The 18,468-nt window shown below is 41.5% G+C and overlaps 1 protein-coding gene across 1 annotated transcript in view; it reads right to left on the reverse strand.

Annotated features, from left to right (window-relative positions):
- The window catches only part of LOC106568587 (glutamate receptor ionotropic, NMDA 3A), a 129,083-nt gene that overhangs the window by 89,487 nt on the left and 21,128 nt on the right, over positions 1-18,468 (reverse strand). The window contains exon 2 of the mRNA XM_045692701.2: positions 7,016-7,656. Coding sequence (XP_045548657.2) covers positions 7,016-7,656 — 641 coding nt within the window. The remainder of the gene's footprint in view (positions 1-7,015; positions 7,657-18,468) is intronic.

An 18,468-nucleotide genomic window follows, 5' to 3' on the forward strand; every position in this document is an offset into this window, starting at 1 on the left:
ATGTCAGGTTAATGTCAGGTTAGGGTTAGTGTCAGGTTAGGGTTAGTGTAAGGTTAGGGTTAATGTCAGGTTAGGGTTAGTGTCAGGTTAGGGTTAATGTCAGGTTAGGGTTAGGTTAGGGTTAATGTCAGGTTAGGGTTAATGTCAGGTTAGGGTTAGTGTCAGGTTAGGGTTAATGTCAGGTTAGGGTTAGGTTAGGGTTAATGTCAGGTTAGGGTTAATGTCAGGTTAGGGTTAATGTCAGGTTAGGGTTAGTGTCAGGTTAGGGTTAATGTCAGGTTAGGGTTAGTGTCAGGTTAGGGTAATGTCAGGTTAGGGTAATGTCAGGTTAGGGTTAATGTCAGGTTAGTGTTAATGTCAGGTTAGGGTTAGGTTAGGGTTAATGTCAGGTTAGTGTCAAGTTAGGGTTAGGGTTAGGTTAGAGTTAGGGTTAGGGTTAGGGTCAGGTTAGGGTTAGTGTCAGGGTAGGGTTAGGTTAGAGTTAGTGTTAGGTTTAAAGACAGGTGTAAAGATAAGCTACTGTGATGAGCTCTACACGGGACAAGACAGGTTCCTTCGGTGCCCATTTGGCAGTTTGACGAGGCCTGAACTCATGCCAGGACAGGCAAGCACAGGGTTCTGTCTGGTCAAACAGAACCAGCAGGGGGTCGGACCTGCTCCAGATCTGACAGATAATAAGGGGATCTCGCACACTGATGATAAAGACCATGAACAGCAGGTGTTACAGCCAGCTGTGTGTGAGCTGGAAGACCTTTCCTAAAAGATAATCGGTTCCTATTTCATTGTTCTCTTGCAAGCTGTGCTTTTATTTTTTTATTATTTTTTTTTTTATTATGGCAAACTGTGCTGTTGGAGTGACCAGTTGGTGGGTAACCAACAGCTGACTTTACAGCTGTGTTTGTTTGTTTGTGTGTGTGTCTGTAATGTGTGTGTGTGTGTGTGTGTGTAATGTGTGTGTGTGTTAGTGTGTTTGTTTGTTGTGCTGGCTGCTACAGTTTAAATCTCCTCAGACCACAGGGAAGACAGAAATCTGACACAGTTCAAAAACTGTCAGGAAGGAACACGGCAGATAGCAGAATGTTTATAAACACTGCAGATAGCAGAATGTTTATAAACACTGCGGCGGGCCGCAGATAGCAGAATGTTTAGGAACACTGCAGATAGCAGAATGTTAGGAACACTGCAGAGAGCAGAATGTTTAGGAACACTGCAGATAGCAGAATGTTTAGGAACACTGCAGATAGCAGAATGTTTATAAACACTGCAGATAGCAGAATGTTTATAAACACTGCAGATAGCAGAATGTTTAGAAACACAGCAGATAGCAGAATGTTTAGGAACACTGCAGATAGCAGAATGTTTAGGAACACTGCAGAGAGCAGAATGTTTAGGAACACTGCAGAGAGCAGAATGTTTAGGAACACTGCAGATAGCAGAATGTTTAGGAACACAGCAGATAGCAGAATGTTTAGGAACACAGCAGATAGCAGAATGTTTATAAACACTGCAGATAGCAGAATGTTTAGGAACACTGCAGATAGCAGAATGTTTAGGAACACTGCAGATAGCAGAATGTTTAGGAACACTGCAGATAGCAGAATGTTTAGGAACACTGCAGATAGCAGAATGTTTAGGAACACTGCAGATAGCAGAATGTTTAGGAACACAGCAGATAGCAGAATTTTTAGGAACACTGCAGATAGCAGAATGTTTAGGAACACTGCAGATAGCAGAATGTTTAGGAACACTGCAGATAGCAGAATGTTTAGGAACACTGCAGATAGCAGAATGTTTAGGAACACTGCAGATAGCAGAATGTTTATAAACACTGCAGATAGTAGAATGTTTAGGAACACTGCAGATAGCAGAATGTTTAGGAACACTGCAGATAGCAGAATGTTTAGGAACACAGCAGAGAGCAGAATGTTTATAAACACAGCAGAGAGCAGAATGTTTATAAACACTGCAGATAGCAGAATGTTTATAAACACTGCAGATAGCAGAATGTTTAGGAACACAGCAGATAGCAGAATGTTTAGAAACACTGCAGATAGCAGAATGTTTAGGAACACTGCAGATAGCAGAATGTTTATAAACACTGCAGATAGCAGAATGTTTAGAAACACAGCAGATAGCAGAATGTTTAGGAACACTGCAGATAGCAGAATGTTTAGAAACACAGCAGATAGCAGAATGTTTAGAAACACAGCAGATAGCAGAATGTTTATAAACATGGCAGATAGCAGAATGTTTATAAACATGGCAGATAGCAGAATGTTTAGAAACATGGCAGATAGCAGAATATTTAGGAACACTGCAGATAGCAGAATGTTTAGAAACACAGCAGATAGCAGAATGTTTAGGAACACTGCAGATAGCAGAATGTTTAGGAACACTGCAGATAGCAGAATGTTTAGGAACACTGCAGATAGCAGAATGTTTAGGAACACTGCAGATAGCAGAATGTTTAGGAACACAGCAGATAGCAGAATGTTTAGGAACACTGCAGATAGCAGAATGTTTAGGAACACTGCAGATAGCAGAATGTTTAGGAACACTGCAGATAGCAGAATGTTTAGGAACACTGCAGATAGCAGAATGTTTAGGAACACTGCAGATAGCAGAATGTTTAGGAACACTGCAGATAGCAGAATGTTTAGGAACACTGCAGATAGCAGAATGTTTAGGAACACAGCAGATAGCAGAATGTTTATAAACACTGCAGATAGCAGAATGTTTAGGAACACTGCAGATAGCAGAATGTTTAGGAACACTGCAGATAGCAGAATGTTTAGGAACACTGCAGATAGCAGAATGTTTATAAACACTGCAGATAGCAGAATGTTTAGGAACACTGCAGATAGCAGAATGTTTAGGAACACTGCAGATAGCAGAATGTTTAGGAACACTGCAGATAGCAGAATGTTTATAAACACAGCAGAGAGCAGAATGTTTATAAACACTGCAGATAGCAGAATGTTTATAAACACTGCAGATAGCAGAATGTTTAGGAACACAGCAGATAGCAGAATGTTTAGAAACACTGCAGATAGCAGAATGTTTAGGAACACTGCAGATAGCAGAATGTTTATAAACACTGCAGATAGCAGAATGTTTAGAAACACAGCAGATAGCAGAATGTTTAGGAACACTGCAGATAGCAGAATGTTTAGAAACACAGCAGATAGCAGAATGTTTAGAAACACAGCAGATAGCAGAATGTTTATAAACATGGCAGATAGCAGAATGTTTATAAACATGGCAGATAGCAGAATGTTTATAAACATGGCAGATAGCAGAATGTTTAGAAACATGGCAGATAGCAGAATATTTAGGAACACTGCAGATAACAGAATGTTTGGAAACACAGCAGATAGCAGAATGTTTAGGAACACTGCAGATAGCAGAATGTTTATAAACACTGCAGATAACAGAATGTTTATAAACACGGCAGATAGCAGAATGTTAAGAAACACTGCAGATAGCAGAATGTTTATAAACACTGCAGATAGCAGAATGTTTAGAAACACGGCAGATAGCAGAATGTTTAGGAACACAGCAGATAGCAGAATGTTTATAAACACTGCAGATAGCAGAATGTTTATAAACACTGCAGATAACAGAATGTTTAGAAACACAGCAGATAGCAGAATGTTTATAAACACGGCAGATAGCAGAATGTTTATAAACACTGCAGATAGCAGAATGTTTAGGAACACTGCAGATAGCAGAATGTTTATAAACACTGCAGATAACAGAATGTTTATAAACACGGCAGATAGCAGAATGTTAAGAAACACTGCAGATAGCAGAATGTTTATAAACACTGCAGATAGCAGAATGTTTATAAACACGGCAGATAGCAGAATGTTAAGAAACACTGCAGATAGCAGAATGTTTATAAACACGGCAGATAGCAGAATGTTAAGAAACACTGCAGATAACAGAATGTTTAGAAACACAGCAGATAGCAGAATGTTAAGAAACACTGCAGATAGCAGAATGTTTAGAAACACAGCAGATAGCAGAATGTTTATAAACACGGCAGATAGCAGAATGTTTATAAACACTGCAGATAGCAGAATGTTTAGGAACACTGCAGATAGCAGAATGTTTATAAACACTGCAGATAACAGAATGTTTATAAACACGGCAGATAGCAGAATGTTAAGAAACACTGCAGATAGCAGAATGTTTATAAACACTGCAGATAGCAGAATGTTTATAAACACGGCAGATAGCAGAATGTTAAGAAACACTGCAGATAGCAGAATGTTTATAAACACGGCAGATAGCAGAATGTTAAGAAACACTGCAGATAGCAGAATGTTTAGAAACACAGCAGATAGCAGAATGCTTAGAAACACAGCAGATAGCAGAATGTTTATAAACACGGCAGATAGCAGAATGTTTAGGAACAGCAGAACAGAGGAGGCAGGTAAGGAGGAGGATGAGGAGGAAGATGAGGAGGAGGAGGAAGAGGTGGAGGAGGAGTCTGCAGGCGTACGAGTGTATATGTCCCAAATGGCTCTCTATTCTCTTTACAGTCCCCTACTTATACAGTGCACTACCCTATGGGACCTGGTCAAAAGTAGTGCGCTATGAGGGGAATAGGGAGCCATTTGGGACGCAGTGGGGATCCAGCAAGACAGAAGGGTCTACTCCTCAGAGCATGACTCTCCTCAGGTCACTGACATGCTCTGAGAAGACAGTGGAAGCACTGAACCGTGTTTCTACGGCAGCAGAATGTCAAGACACTTTCCACTGTCTAAACCTGTCATACAGCGCTCGCTTATCTTAGTCACCTACCTTCCCTGAATCACATTCTACTGAGCTCTATTCACCGTCACATCAGATTGTCTGTTGGCGACATTTTTGTTGTTGTTAATGTTGTTGTGGCATTTTAAAAGAGACATATGTCATGAGAAATGATACAGTACTTATAGTGTTGTCACCACACCAGAGTTAAAACTTCAATATCGATACCAGGTTTAGTATTATAATACTATATACCATCAAAATACTCCCTGCCATCATGATACTCCATGATACTCTATACCATCATAATACTACATACCATCACCACACCAGAGTTAAAACTTCAATATCGATACCAGGTTTAGTATTATAATACTATATACCATCATAATACTCCATGATACTCTATACTATCATAATACTCCATAATACTCCATACCATCATAATACTCCATAATACTCCATACTGTCATAATACTCCATACCATCATAATACTCCATAATATTCCATACCATCGTAATACTCCATACCATCATACTACTCCATAATACTCCATAATACTCCATACCATTATAATACTCCATACTATCATAATACTCCATAATATTCCATACCATCGTAAAACTCCCTACCATCATAATACTCCAAAATACTCCATACCATCATAATACTCCATAATACTCCATAATACTACATGCCATCAAATTACTCCATACCATCAAAATACTCCATACCCTCAAACTACTCCATACCATCATAATACTCCATACTGTCATAATACTCCGTAATACTCCATACCATCATAATACTCCATAATACTCCATACCATCATAATACTCCATGCCACCATACTACTCCATAATACTCCATACCATCATAATACTCCATACCATCATAATACTCCATGCCACCATACTACTCCATAATACTCCATACAATCATAATGCTCCATACCATCATAATACTCCATAATACTCCATACAATCATAATACTCCATAATACTCCATATAATCATAATGCTCCATACCATCATAGTACTCCATAATACTCCATACAATCATAATACTCCATAATACTCCATACAATCATAATGCTCCATACCATCATAATACTCCATAATACTCCATACCATCATAATACTCCATATCATTATGATACTCCATAATACTCCATGCCATCATAATACTCCATACCATCATGATACTCCATAATACTCCATACCATCATAATACTCCATATCATTATGATACTCCATAATACTCCATGCCATCATAATACTCCATACCATCATGATACTCCATAATACTCCATACAATCATAATACTCCCATAATACTCCATACAATCATAATGCTCCATACCATCATAATACTCCATAATACTCCATACAATCATAATACTCCATATCATTATCATACTTGACTGAGTAATAACTCAGGATCCGTGTATTTATCATACTTGACTGAGTAATAACTCAGCATCAGTGTATTTATCATACTTGACTGAGTAATAACTCAGGATCCGTGTATTTATCATACTTGACTGAGTAATAACTCAGCATCAGTATGGTACTGCACCAGGCCAGATATATGTTCTTGAAATTATCATGATCATTATTATCATCAGGTACTGAATCATATATACCTACTGAAATTAATCATATATACCTATTGAACTGAATCATACAGACCTATTGTACTGAATCATATAGACCTATTGAAATGAATCATATAGACCTATTGAAATTAATCATATATACCTATTGAACTGAATCATACAGACCTATTGTACTGAATCATATAGACCATACTAAATCATATAGACCTATTGTACTGAATCATGCAGACCTATTTAATTGAATTATATAAAGATATTGTGCTGAATCATGCAGACCTATTGCACTGAATCATATAGACCTATTGAACTGAATCATACAGACCTATTGCACTGAATCATATATACCTATTGAAATGAATCATATATACCTATTGTACTGAATCATATATACCTATTGTACTGAATCATATAGACCTATTGAACTGAATCATACAGGCCTATTGCACTGAATCATATAGACCTATTGAACTGAATCATACAGACCTATTGCACTGAATCATACATACCTATTGCACTGAATCATACATACCTATTTAACTGAATCATACAGACCTATTCTGAATCATGCACTAGGACTAAATCACCACAAACGTCATTAATGATGCTTATAGGAGTAGTGAATCAGCATTAGTACTGTACCTGGACAGATATTTCCCTGAGGTCATGTTTCTGCTCTGGCTGCTCTGTGTATCCATGCAGTTGGTGATGGAGGGGATGAGAGCTAGCTCAGGGGAGCGGTACGCAGCTGACCCTACCACCCGGGCCACCAGCTCCAGCCCATCCTGGACGTAATGATCCAGGGAGGGAGCCCCCATCCTGCCATGGGCCAGCAGTCCCGCCGGCAGCCCCTCGGTCCTCAGCTCCTCTACGTCCTGCGTGTCCCCCAACACCCAGTGGTACTCTGGCAGCATCAGGCCCAGCTTGGTCACCACATTAAAGATCCTCTTGATGTCCCGGATGTCGCAGCCGAACGTGACCACCGTGGACGTGGACTCCTTGATGGACTCCAGGTATCCCCGTAGAGAGGTCTGGAAGTCGGCCTTGGAGACGGAGCTGTTGGGGTGAGAGTTGGGCGAGGTGCTGGAGGTGGTGATGTTGACCACAGAACCCAGGTGGAACTTGGTGTTGTTACGGAGACGAACCAGGAAGCTGGAAATGTTCCATTCCTGACAGAGCAGGAGGCTGACGTCATACCAGCTGTTGATCACCAGCAGGGAGTAGAGCAGCTCCACCTGGGGCAGGGCCGGGTTCTGCATCGGCATCTGGAAATGGAGAGGGTTCTGAAAGGAGGGAGAGAGGGAGAGTGAGAGAGAGAGAGTGAGAGAGAGAGAGAGAGAGAGGAGAGAGAGAGGAGATAGAGAGAGGGAGAGGAGAGAGAAGGGGAGAGGAGAGAGAGAGAGAGAGAGAGAGAGAGAGAGAGAGAGAGAGAGAGAGAGAGAGAGAGAGAGAGAGAGAGAGAGAGGGAGAGGAGAGAGAGAGAGAGGGGGAGGAGAGAGAGAGGGGGAGGAGAGAGAGAGAGAGAGGGGGAGAGAGAGAGAGGAGAGAGAGAGAGAGGGAGAGGAGAGAGAGAGGGAGATGAGAGAGAGAGGGGGAGAGGGAGAGGAGAGAGAGAGAGAGAGAGAGAGGGAGAGAGAGGAGGGAGAGGAGAGAGAGAGAGGGAGAGGGAGAGAGAGGGAGAGAAGGAGAGGAGAGAGAGAGAGAGAGGGAGAAGAGAGAGAGGGGGAGAGGAGAGAGAGGGAGAGGAGAGAGAGAGGGAGGGAGAGAGAGAGGGGGGGAGAGAGAGAGGGAGAGAGATTTGTTAGTGATATGCAAAATAACCATGTTTAAACCTGTTGGGGCTAGGGGGCAGTATTTGCATGGCCGGATATAAAACATACCCGATTTAAACTGGTTACTACTCTTGCCCAGAAACTAGAATATGCATATTATTAGTAGATTTGGATAGAAAACACTCTAAAGTTTCTAAAACTGTTTGAATGGTGTCTGTGAGTATAACAGAACTCATATGGCAGGCCAAAACCTGAGAAGATTCCATACAGGAAGTGCCCTGTCTGACAATTTCTTGTCCTTCTGTTGCATCTCTATCGAAAATATAGCATCTCTGCTGTAACGTGACATTTTCTAAGGCTTCCATTGGCTCTCAGAAGGCGCCAGAAAGTGGAATGACGTGTCTCCTGTCTCTGGGCGAAGAACAGCAGGAGATTTTGTGAGTGGTCAGGCTGGGGACAGTGGCACTGGAGATGCGCGTTCATGAGAATTCTCAATTGAACGCACGAACAAAAGGGAGCTATTTGGATATAACTATGGATTATTTGGAACCAAAACAACATTTGTTATTGAAGTAGAAGTCCTGGGAGTGCATTCTGACGAAAAACAGCAAAGGTAATCCAATTTTTCTAATAGTAATTCTGAGTTTAGGTTGTCCCAAACTTGGTGGGTGTCAAATTAGCTAGCCTGTGATGGCGAGCTATCTACTCAGATTATTGCAAAATGTGCTTTCGCCGAAAAGCTATTTTAAAATCTGACACCGCAATTGCATAAAGGAGTTCTGTATCTATAATTCTTAAAAGAATTGTTATGTATTTTGTGAACGTTTATCATGAGTAATTTAGTAAATTCACCGGAAGTTTGCGGTGGGTATGCTAGTTCTGAACATCACATGCTAATGTAAAAAGCTGGTTTTTGATATAAATATGAACTCGATTGAACAAAACATGCATGTATTGTATAACATAATGTCCTAGGAGTGTCATCTGATGAAGATCATCAAAGGTTAGTGCTGCATTTAGCTGTGGTTTTGGTTTTTGTGACATATATGCTTGCTTTGAAAATGGCTGTGTGATTATTTTTGGGAGGGTACTCTCCTGACATAATCTAATGTTTTGCTTTCGTTGTAAAGCCTTTTTGAAATCGGACAATGTGGTTAGATTAAGGAGAGTCTTGTTTTTAAAATGGTGTAAAATAGTAATATGTTTGGGAAATTGAAGTTATAGCATTTTTGAGGTATTTGTATTTCGCGCCACGTGATTCCACTGGCTGTTGCGTCCCACCTCGCCCAGACAGGTTAATTTATAGACTAACTGTAACTGGCTGACTAGAACCAGTGTGTCTGTCATCGTATTCGCTAATCTCAGCACCCACTGGATACAGGCATCACATCAACATCCAGTTTTGATTTCAATTTGGATGAGTTGTCAACCTACATGAATTCAATGTGAAATCAACAGAACATTTCACCATGCCATTGGATTTAGGTTAAAAGTTGGGTGAAAAAAAATGACTGAATTCCCTTACATTGATGACTTTTTGCAAATCCAATCAGTTTTCCACGTTGATTCAACGTCATCACATAGAATTTTTCTTGATGAAATAATGTTGATTCAACCAGTTTTTGCCCAGTGTGAAGAGACTAGGTCATCACTGAAGTGGTTAGAGTGTAGAGGCGGCAGGTAGCCTAGTGGTTAGAGTGTAGAGGCAGTAGGTAGCCTAGTGGTTCATCACTGAAGCTGTGGCACCAGGGCTTGGACTCAAACTGTATATACAGTTGAAGTCAGAAGTTTACATACCCCTGCCCACAAATTTTTTATGGGATTGAGGTCAGCGCTTTGTGATGGCCCCCTCAATACCTTGACTTTGTTGTCCTTAAGCTATTTTGCCACAACTTTGGAAGTTTGCTTGGGGTCATTGTCCATTTGGAAGGCCCTTTTGCGACCAAGCTTTAACTTCCTGACTGAGGTCTTGAGATGTTTCTTCAATATATCCACATCATTTTCCTTGCTAATGAAAGCCATCTATTTTGTGAAGTGCACCAGTCCCTCCTTCAGCAAAGCACCCCCACAACATGATGCTGCCACCCCCGTGCATCATGGTTCGGATGGTGTTCTTCGGCTTGCAAGCCTCCCCCTTTATCCTCCGAACATAACGATGGTCATTATAGCAAATAGTTCTATTTTTGTTTCATCAGACCAAAATGTACGATCTTGGTCCTCTTGTGCAGTTGCAATCCGTAGTCTGGCTTTTCTAATGGTGGTTTTGGAGCAGTGGCTTCTTCCTTGCTGAACGGCCTTTCAGGTTATGTCGATATAGGACTCATTTTACTGTGGATATAGATACTTTTGTACCTGTTTCCTCCAGCATCTTCACAGGGTCCATTGCTGCTGTTCTGGGATTGATTTGCACTTTTTGCACCAAAGTAAGTTCATCTCTAGGAGACAGAACGTGTCTCCTTCCTGAGCGGTATGACGGCTGCATGGTCCCATGGTGTTTATACTTGCGTACTATTGTTTGTACAGATGAACGTGGTACCTTCAGGCATTTGGAAATTGCTCGCAAGGAAGAACCAGACTTGTGGAGGTCTACAATTTTTTTTCTCTGAGGTCTTGGCTGATTTCTTTACATCTTTCCCATGATGTCAAGCAAAGAGGCACTGAGTTTGAAGGTAGGTCTTGAAATACATCCACAGGTATACCTCCAATTGACCCAAATGATCAGAAGCTTCTAAAGCCATGACATCATTTTCTGGAATTTTCCAAGCTGTTTAAAGGCACAGTCAACTTAGTGTATGTAAACTTCTGACCCAGTGGAATTGTGATACAGTGAATTATAAGTGAAATAATCTGTCTGTAAACAATTGTTGAAAAAATTACTTTTGTCATGCACAAAGTAGATGTCCTAACCGACTTGCATAACTATAGTTTGTTAACAAGAAATTTGTGGAGTGGTTGAAAAACAAGTTTTAATGACTCCAACCTAAGTGTATGTAAACTTCCGACTTCAACTGTATATATATATCCCACTTAAGACCCTCCTCCTTCTCTCCAATGGTTACATCTTATGGTTTTACAGGAAGAGAATAAAGAGGGTAACAGGATACCAAACCTTTATTACTCCCAGATGAGAATCTGTCCTCACCTTCTGACCTCAACCCCTCCTTCATCTAATCCACAGATGTCCATCTGTCTCCACTGTATCAACACATTGCTCTCCTCTTGTCCACCCAACACATTCCACAGCTATCTGTCTTTCTACAGAGACCCAGTCTCTTTCACTCCTTAATATACTATGCGTCTGATCTATCATGTCTTTAATATCTAATGTTCAAAATGTCGAATCCAAGAACACAGTGACCTCCATCATTCTTAGATGGAAGAAGTTTGGAACCACCAAGACACTTTCTAGAGCTGGCCGCCCGGCTGAACTGAGCAATTGAGGAGAAGGGCCTTGGTCAGGGAGGTGACCAAGAACCCGATAGTCACAATGGCTCAGCTGTGAAGTGGTAGGCCACACAAGCTCACAAAACGGGACCCCCGAGTGCTGAAGTGCACAGTAGTGCGTAGAAATCATCTGTCTTCGGGTTGCAACACTCACTACCAAACTGCCTCTGGAAGCAACGTCAGAACAAGAACTGTACATCAAGAGCTTCATGAAATGAGTTTCCATGGCCGAGCAGCTGCACACAAGCCTAAGATCACAATGCGCAATGCCAAGAATCGGCTGGAGTGGTGTAAAGCTCACCTCCATTGGACTCTGGAGCAGCGGAAACAAATTCTCTTGGATGATGAATCACGCTTCACCATCTGGCAGTCCAACGGATGAATCTTGGTTTGGCAGATGCCAGGAGAACGCTACCTGCCCCAACGCATAGTGCCAACTGTAAAGTTTGGTGGAGGAGGAATAATGGTCTGGGGCTGTGTTTCATGGTTCAGGCCCCTTAGTTCCAATGAAGGGAAATCATAACGCTACAGCATACAATGACATTCTAGATGATTCTGTACTTCCAACTTTGTGGCAACAGTTTGGGGAAGGCCCTTTCCTGTTTCAACATGACAATGCCCCCGTGCACAAAGCACGTTTGTTGAGATCAGTGTGGAAGAACTTGACTGGCCTGCACAAGCCCTGACCTGAACCCCATCGAACACCTTTGGGTTGAATTGGGGTCATTGTCCATTTGGAAGACCCAGTTGTCACCAAGCTTTAACTTCCGGACTGATTCTTGAGATGTTGCTTCAATATCCACATAATTGTCCTTCCTCATGATGCCATCTATTTTGTAAAGTGCACCAGTCCCTCCTGCAGCAAAGCACCCACACAACATGATGCTGCCACCCCCGTGCTTCACGGTTGGGATGGTGTTCTTCGGCTTGCAAGCGTCTCCCTTTTTTCTCCAAACATAACGATGGTCATTATGGCCAAACAGTTCTATTTTTGTTTTATCAGACCAGAGGACATTTCTCCAAAAAGTATGATCTTTGTCACCATGTACAGTTGCAAACCGTAGTCTGGCTTTTTTATGGTGGTTTTGGAGCAGTGGCTTCTTCCTTGCGGAGCGGCCTTTCAGGTTATGTCGATATAGGACTCGTTTTACTGTGGATATAGATACTTTTGTACCTGTTTCCTCCAGCATCTTCGTAAGGTCCTTTGCTGTTGTTCTGGGATTGATTTGCACCTTTCACACCAAAGTACGTTCATCTCTAGTAGACAGAACGCGTCTCCTTCCTGAGCAGTATGACTTGTGTCAAAAATATACAAAGTAGAAGTCCTAACCAACTTGCCAAACCTATAGTTTGTTGACAATACATTTGTGGAGTGGTTGAAAAACAAGTTTTAATGACTCCAACCTAAGTGTATGTAAACTTCCAACTTCAACTGTACAGTATACAGAACCAGTCAAAGTTTGGACACACCTACTCATTCTTGGATTTTTTTTTTATTTGTACTATTTTCTAATAATTTCTCTGACACTTTATTGGTTACTACATGATTCCATATGTGTTATTTCATAGTTTTGATTTCTTCACTATTAATCCAAATTGTAGACAATAGTAAAGTATAGAAAACTCTAGAATGAGTAGGGGTGTCCAAACTGTTGACTGGTACTGTATATATATTTATATATATATATATATATATATATCAAATGTAAAGTTTATAAAGCCCTTTTTTACATCAGCCAATGTCACAAAGTGCTATACAGATATCCAGCCTAAAACCCCAAACAGCATACAATGCAGATGTATATATACAGTACCAGTCAAAAGTTTGACACACCTACTAATTTCAGTTTTTTTCTAGTTTTACTATATTCTACATTGTAGGACAGTGGTGTAAAGTACTTAAGTAAAAATACTTTAAAGTACTACATAAGTCATTTTGGGGGGTATCTGTACTTTAGGGGTATCTGACAACTTTTACTTTTACTTCACTACAATCCTAAAGAAAATAATTTTGTTTTTACTCCATACATTTTCCCTGACAATCAAAAGTACTCGATACATTTTGAATGCTTAGCAGGACAGGAAAATAGTCACATTCACAGACAATCAAATGAGCACGTGGTCATCCCTAAGGCCTCTGGCTTGGCACACTCACTAAGCACAATTTAATATTTTGTAAATAATGAGTGTTGGAGTCTTCCCCTGGCTATATGTAAATAATGAGTGTTGGAGTCTGTCCCTGGCTATCTGTAAATAATGAGTGTTGGAGTCTGTCCCTGGCTATCTGTAAATAATGAGTGTTGGAGTCTGTCCCTGGCTATCTGTAAATAATGAGTGTTGGAGTGTGTCACTGGCTATCTGTAAATAATGAGTGTTGGAGTCTGTCCCTGGCTATCTGTAAATAATGAGTGTTGGAGTCTGTCCCTGGCTATCTGTAAATAATGAGTGTTGGAGTCTGTCCCTGGCTATCTGTAAATAATGAGTGTTGGAGTCTGTCCCTGGCTATCTGTAAATAATGAGTGTTGGAGTCTGTCCCTGGCTATCTGTAAATAATGAGTGTTGGAGTGTTGGAGTCTGCCCCTGGCTATCTGTAAATAATGAGTGTTGGAGTGTTGGAGTCTGTCCCTGGCTATCTGTAAATAATGAGTGTTGGAGTCTGTCCCTGGCTATCTGTAAATAATGAGTGTTGGAGTGTTGGAGTCTGTCCCTGGCTATCTGTAAATAATGAGTGTTGGAGTGTTGGAGTCTGTCCCTGGCTATCTGTAAATAATGAGTGTTGGAGTCTGTCCCTGGCTATCTGTAAATAATGAGTGTTGGATGGTGGAGTCTGTCCCTGGCTATCTGTAAATAATGAGTGTTGGATGGTGGAGTCTGTCCCTGGCTATCTGTAAATAATGAGTGTTGGAGTGTTGGAGTCTGTCCCTGGCTATCTGTAAATAATGAGTGTTGGAGTGTTGGAGTCTGTCCCTGGCTATCTGTAAATAATGAGTGTTGGAGTGTTGGAGTCTGTCCCTGGCTATCTGTAAATAATGAGTGTTGGAGTGTTGGAGTCTGTCCCTGGATATCTGTAAATAATGAGTGTTGGAGTCTGTCCCTGGATATCCGTACATTTTTAAAACAATAAGATGGTGCCGTCTGCTTTGCTTAATACTTTTACTTTCGATACTTAAGTTCATTTTAGCAATTATATTTACTTTTCATACTTAAGTATATTTAAAACTAAATACTTTTAGACTTTCACTCAAGAGGTATTTTACTGGCTGACTTTCACTTTTACTTGAGCAACTTTCTATTAAGGTATCTATACTTTTACTCAAGTCCGACAATCGGGTTCTTTTTTCACCACTGTTGTAAGAATACAGCAGTCACAGATACTCAGAAACGGTCCGAAGGCCTTTGACCGAGCCACCTGCCGATGCGCCCCCATGGCTCTCTCAACCAACTCCAGGATGCTGGCCTTCTAGGCAGAGTTGCAAAGAAAAAGCAATATCTCAGACTGGCCAAAAAATAGAAAAGCGTAAGATGGGCAAAAGAACACAAACACTGGACAGAGGAACTCTGCATAGAAGGCCAGCATCCCGGAGTCGCCTCTTCACTGTTGACGCTGAGACTGGTGTAATGCGGGTCCTATTTATTGTTACCAAACCCCATTCAAAACTAACTTCAGCTCCAACTCTCCAGGCCTTTTATCAAACCCCATTCAAAACTAACTTCAGCTCCAATGCTCCAGCCCTGTTATCAGATGTCATCCTAACTAACTCGCCCTCCAAATACACCTCTGCTATTTTCAATCAAGATCTCAGCGATCACTACCTCATTGCCTGCATCCGTAATGGGTCTGCGACCAAACGACCACCCCTCATCACTGTCAAACGCTCCCTAAAACACTTCTGCCAGCAGGCCTTTCTAATCGACCTGTCCGGGGTATCCTGGAATTACATTGACCTCATCCCGTCAGTAGATGATGCCTGGCTATTCTTTAAAAGTGCCTTCCTCACCATCTTAAATAAGCATGCCCCACTCAAAAAATGTAGAACTAGGAATATATATAGTCTTTGGTTCACTCCAGAACTGTCTGCCCTTGACCAGCACAAAAACATCCTGTGGCGTTCTGCATTATCATCGAATAGCCCCCGTGATATGCAACTTTTCAGGGAAGTTAGGAACAAATATACACAGGCAGTTAGAAAAGCTAAGGCTACCTTTTTCAAACAGAAATTTGCATCCTGTAGTACTAACTCAAAAAAGTTCTGGGACACTGTAAAGTCCATGGAGAATAAAAGCACCTCCTCCCAGCTGCCCACTGCACTGAGGATAGGAAACACACCGATAAATCCACTATAATCGATCATTTCAATAAGCATTTCTCTACGGCTGGCCATGCCTTCCACCTGGCTACCTCTACCCCGGTCAACTGCCCGGCAGCCTCCACAGCAACCCGCCAAAGCCCCCACCATTTCTCATTCACCCAAATCCAGATAGCTGATGTTCTGAAAGAGCTGCAAAATCTGGACCCATTCAAATCAGCCGGGCTAGACAATCTGGACCCTCTCTTTCTAAAATTATCTGCCGAAATTGTTGCAACCCCTATTACTAGCCTGTTCAACCTCTCTTTTGTATCGTCTGAGATTCCCAAAGATTGTAAAGCTGCCGTGGTCATCCCCCTCTTCAAAGGGGGTGATACTCTAGACTCAAACTGCTACAGACCTATACCTATCCTACCCTGTCTTTCTAAGGTCTTCGAATCTAAGGTCTTCGAAAGCCAAGTTAAAAAACAGATTACCGACCATTTCGAATCCCACCGTACCTTCTCCGCTATGCAATCTGGTTTCAGAGCTGGTCATGGGTGCACCTAAGCCACGCTCAAGGTCCTAAACGACATCATAACCGCCATTGATAAGAGACATTACTGTGCAGCTGTATTCATCGACCTGGCCAAGGCTTTCGACTCTGTCAATCACCACATTCTTATTGGTAGACTCGACAGCCTTGGTTTCTCAAATGATTGCCTCGCCTAGTTTACCAACTACTTCTCTGATAGAGTTCAGTGTGTCAAATCGGAGGGCCTGTTGTCCGGGCCTCTGGTAGTCTCTATGGGGGTGCCACAGGGTTCAATTCTTGGGCCAACTATTTTCTCTGTATACATCAATGATGTCGCTCTTGCTGCTGGTGAGTCTCTGATCCACCTCTACGCAGACGACACCATTCTGTATACTTCTGGCCCCTCTTTGGACACTGTGTTAACAAACCTCCAGACGAGCTTCAATGCCATACAACTCTCCTTCCGTGGCCTCCAACTGCTCTTAAACGCAAGTAAAACTAAATGCATGCTATTCAATCGATCACTGCTCCTACCAGCTTGCCCGTCCAGCATCACTACTCTGGATGGCTCTGACTTAGAATATGTGGACAACTACAAATACCTGGGTGTCTGGTTAGACTGTAAACTCTCCTTCCAGACTCACATTAAGCATCTCCAATCCAAAATTACATCTAGAATCGGCTTCCTATATCACAACAAAGCATCCTTCACTCATGCTGCCAAACATACCCTCGTAAAACTGACCATCCTACCGATCCTCGACTTCGGCGATGTCATCTATAAATTAGCCTCCAACACTCTACTCAACAAACTGGATGCAGTCTATCACAGTGCCATCTGTTTTGTCACCAAAGCCCCATACACTACCCACCATTGCGACCTGTACGCTCTCGTTGGTTGGCCCTCGCTTCATACTCGTTGCCAAACCCACTGGCTACAGGTTATCTACAAGTCTCTGCTAGGTAAAGCCCCACCTTATCTCAGCTCACTGGTCACCATAGCAGCACCCACTCATAGCACACGCTCCAGCAGGTATATCTCATTGGTCACCCCCAAAGCCAATTCTTCCTTTGGTCATCTTTCCTTCCAGTTCTCTGCTGCCAATGACTGGAACGAACTGCAAAAATCTCTGAAGCTGGAGACTCATATATCCCTCACTAGCTTTAAGCACCAGCTGTCAGAGCAGCTCACAGATCACTGCACCTGTACATAGCCCATCTGTAAACAGCCCATCTATCTACCTACCTCATCCCCATACTGTAGTTATTTATTTATCTTGCTCCTTTGCACCCCAGTATCTCTACTTGCACATTCATCTTCTGCACATCTACCATTCCAGTGTTTAATTGCTATATTGTAATTACTTCGCCACCATGGCCTATTTATTGCCTTAACTTACCTCATTTGCACTCACTAACCCTAACCCTAACCCTAACCCTACTGTATTATTGACTGTATGTTTTGCTTATTCCATGTGTAACTCTGTGTTGTTGTATGTGTCGAATTGCTATGCTTTATCTTGGCCAGGTCGCAGTTGCAAATGAGAACTTGTTCTCAACTAGCCAACCTGGTTAAATAATGGTGAAATATATAAAAATAAAACCCCATTTAAAAGTAACTTTAGCTCCAACGCACCAGCCCTGTTTTCCTCACACCATTTTAAAGTAACTTTAGCTCCAACGCACCAGCCCTGTTTTCCTCACACCATTTTAAAGTAACTTCAGCTCCAACGCACCAGCCCTGTTTTCCTCACACAAAGCCCCGAAACTGAATTACTATAACTAATCAAATCTACAAATACATTTGATCAAAACTGTAACACTTTTATTGAAATGAAAATAGGCAACAGGCCAAAGTTTTTTTCTAGGACTTTGTAGAATTATACCTAACATGTCCTTCACATCTATCTAAACAAATGACTATTGTTGTTATGTTTTTAATTTATATATACTATATATATATATATATATATATACTGTGTATATATACTGCTCAAAAAAATAAAGGGAACACTTAAAAAACACATCCTAGATCTGAATGAAAGAAATAATGTTATT

The sequence above is a fragment of the Salmo salar genome, chromosome 13 (assembly GCF_965601325.2).
Source record: "Salmo salar chromosome 13, fSalSal1, whole genome shotgun sequence".
In the NCBI taxonomy this organism is placed as follows: domain Eukaryota; kingdom Metazoa; phylum Chordata; class Actinopteri; order Salmoniformes; family Salmonidae; genus Salmo; species Salmo salar.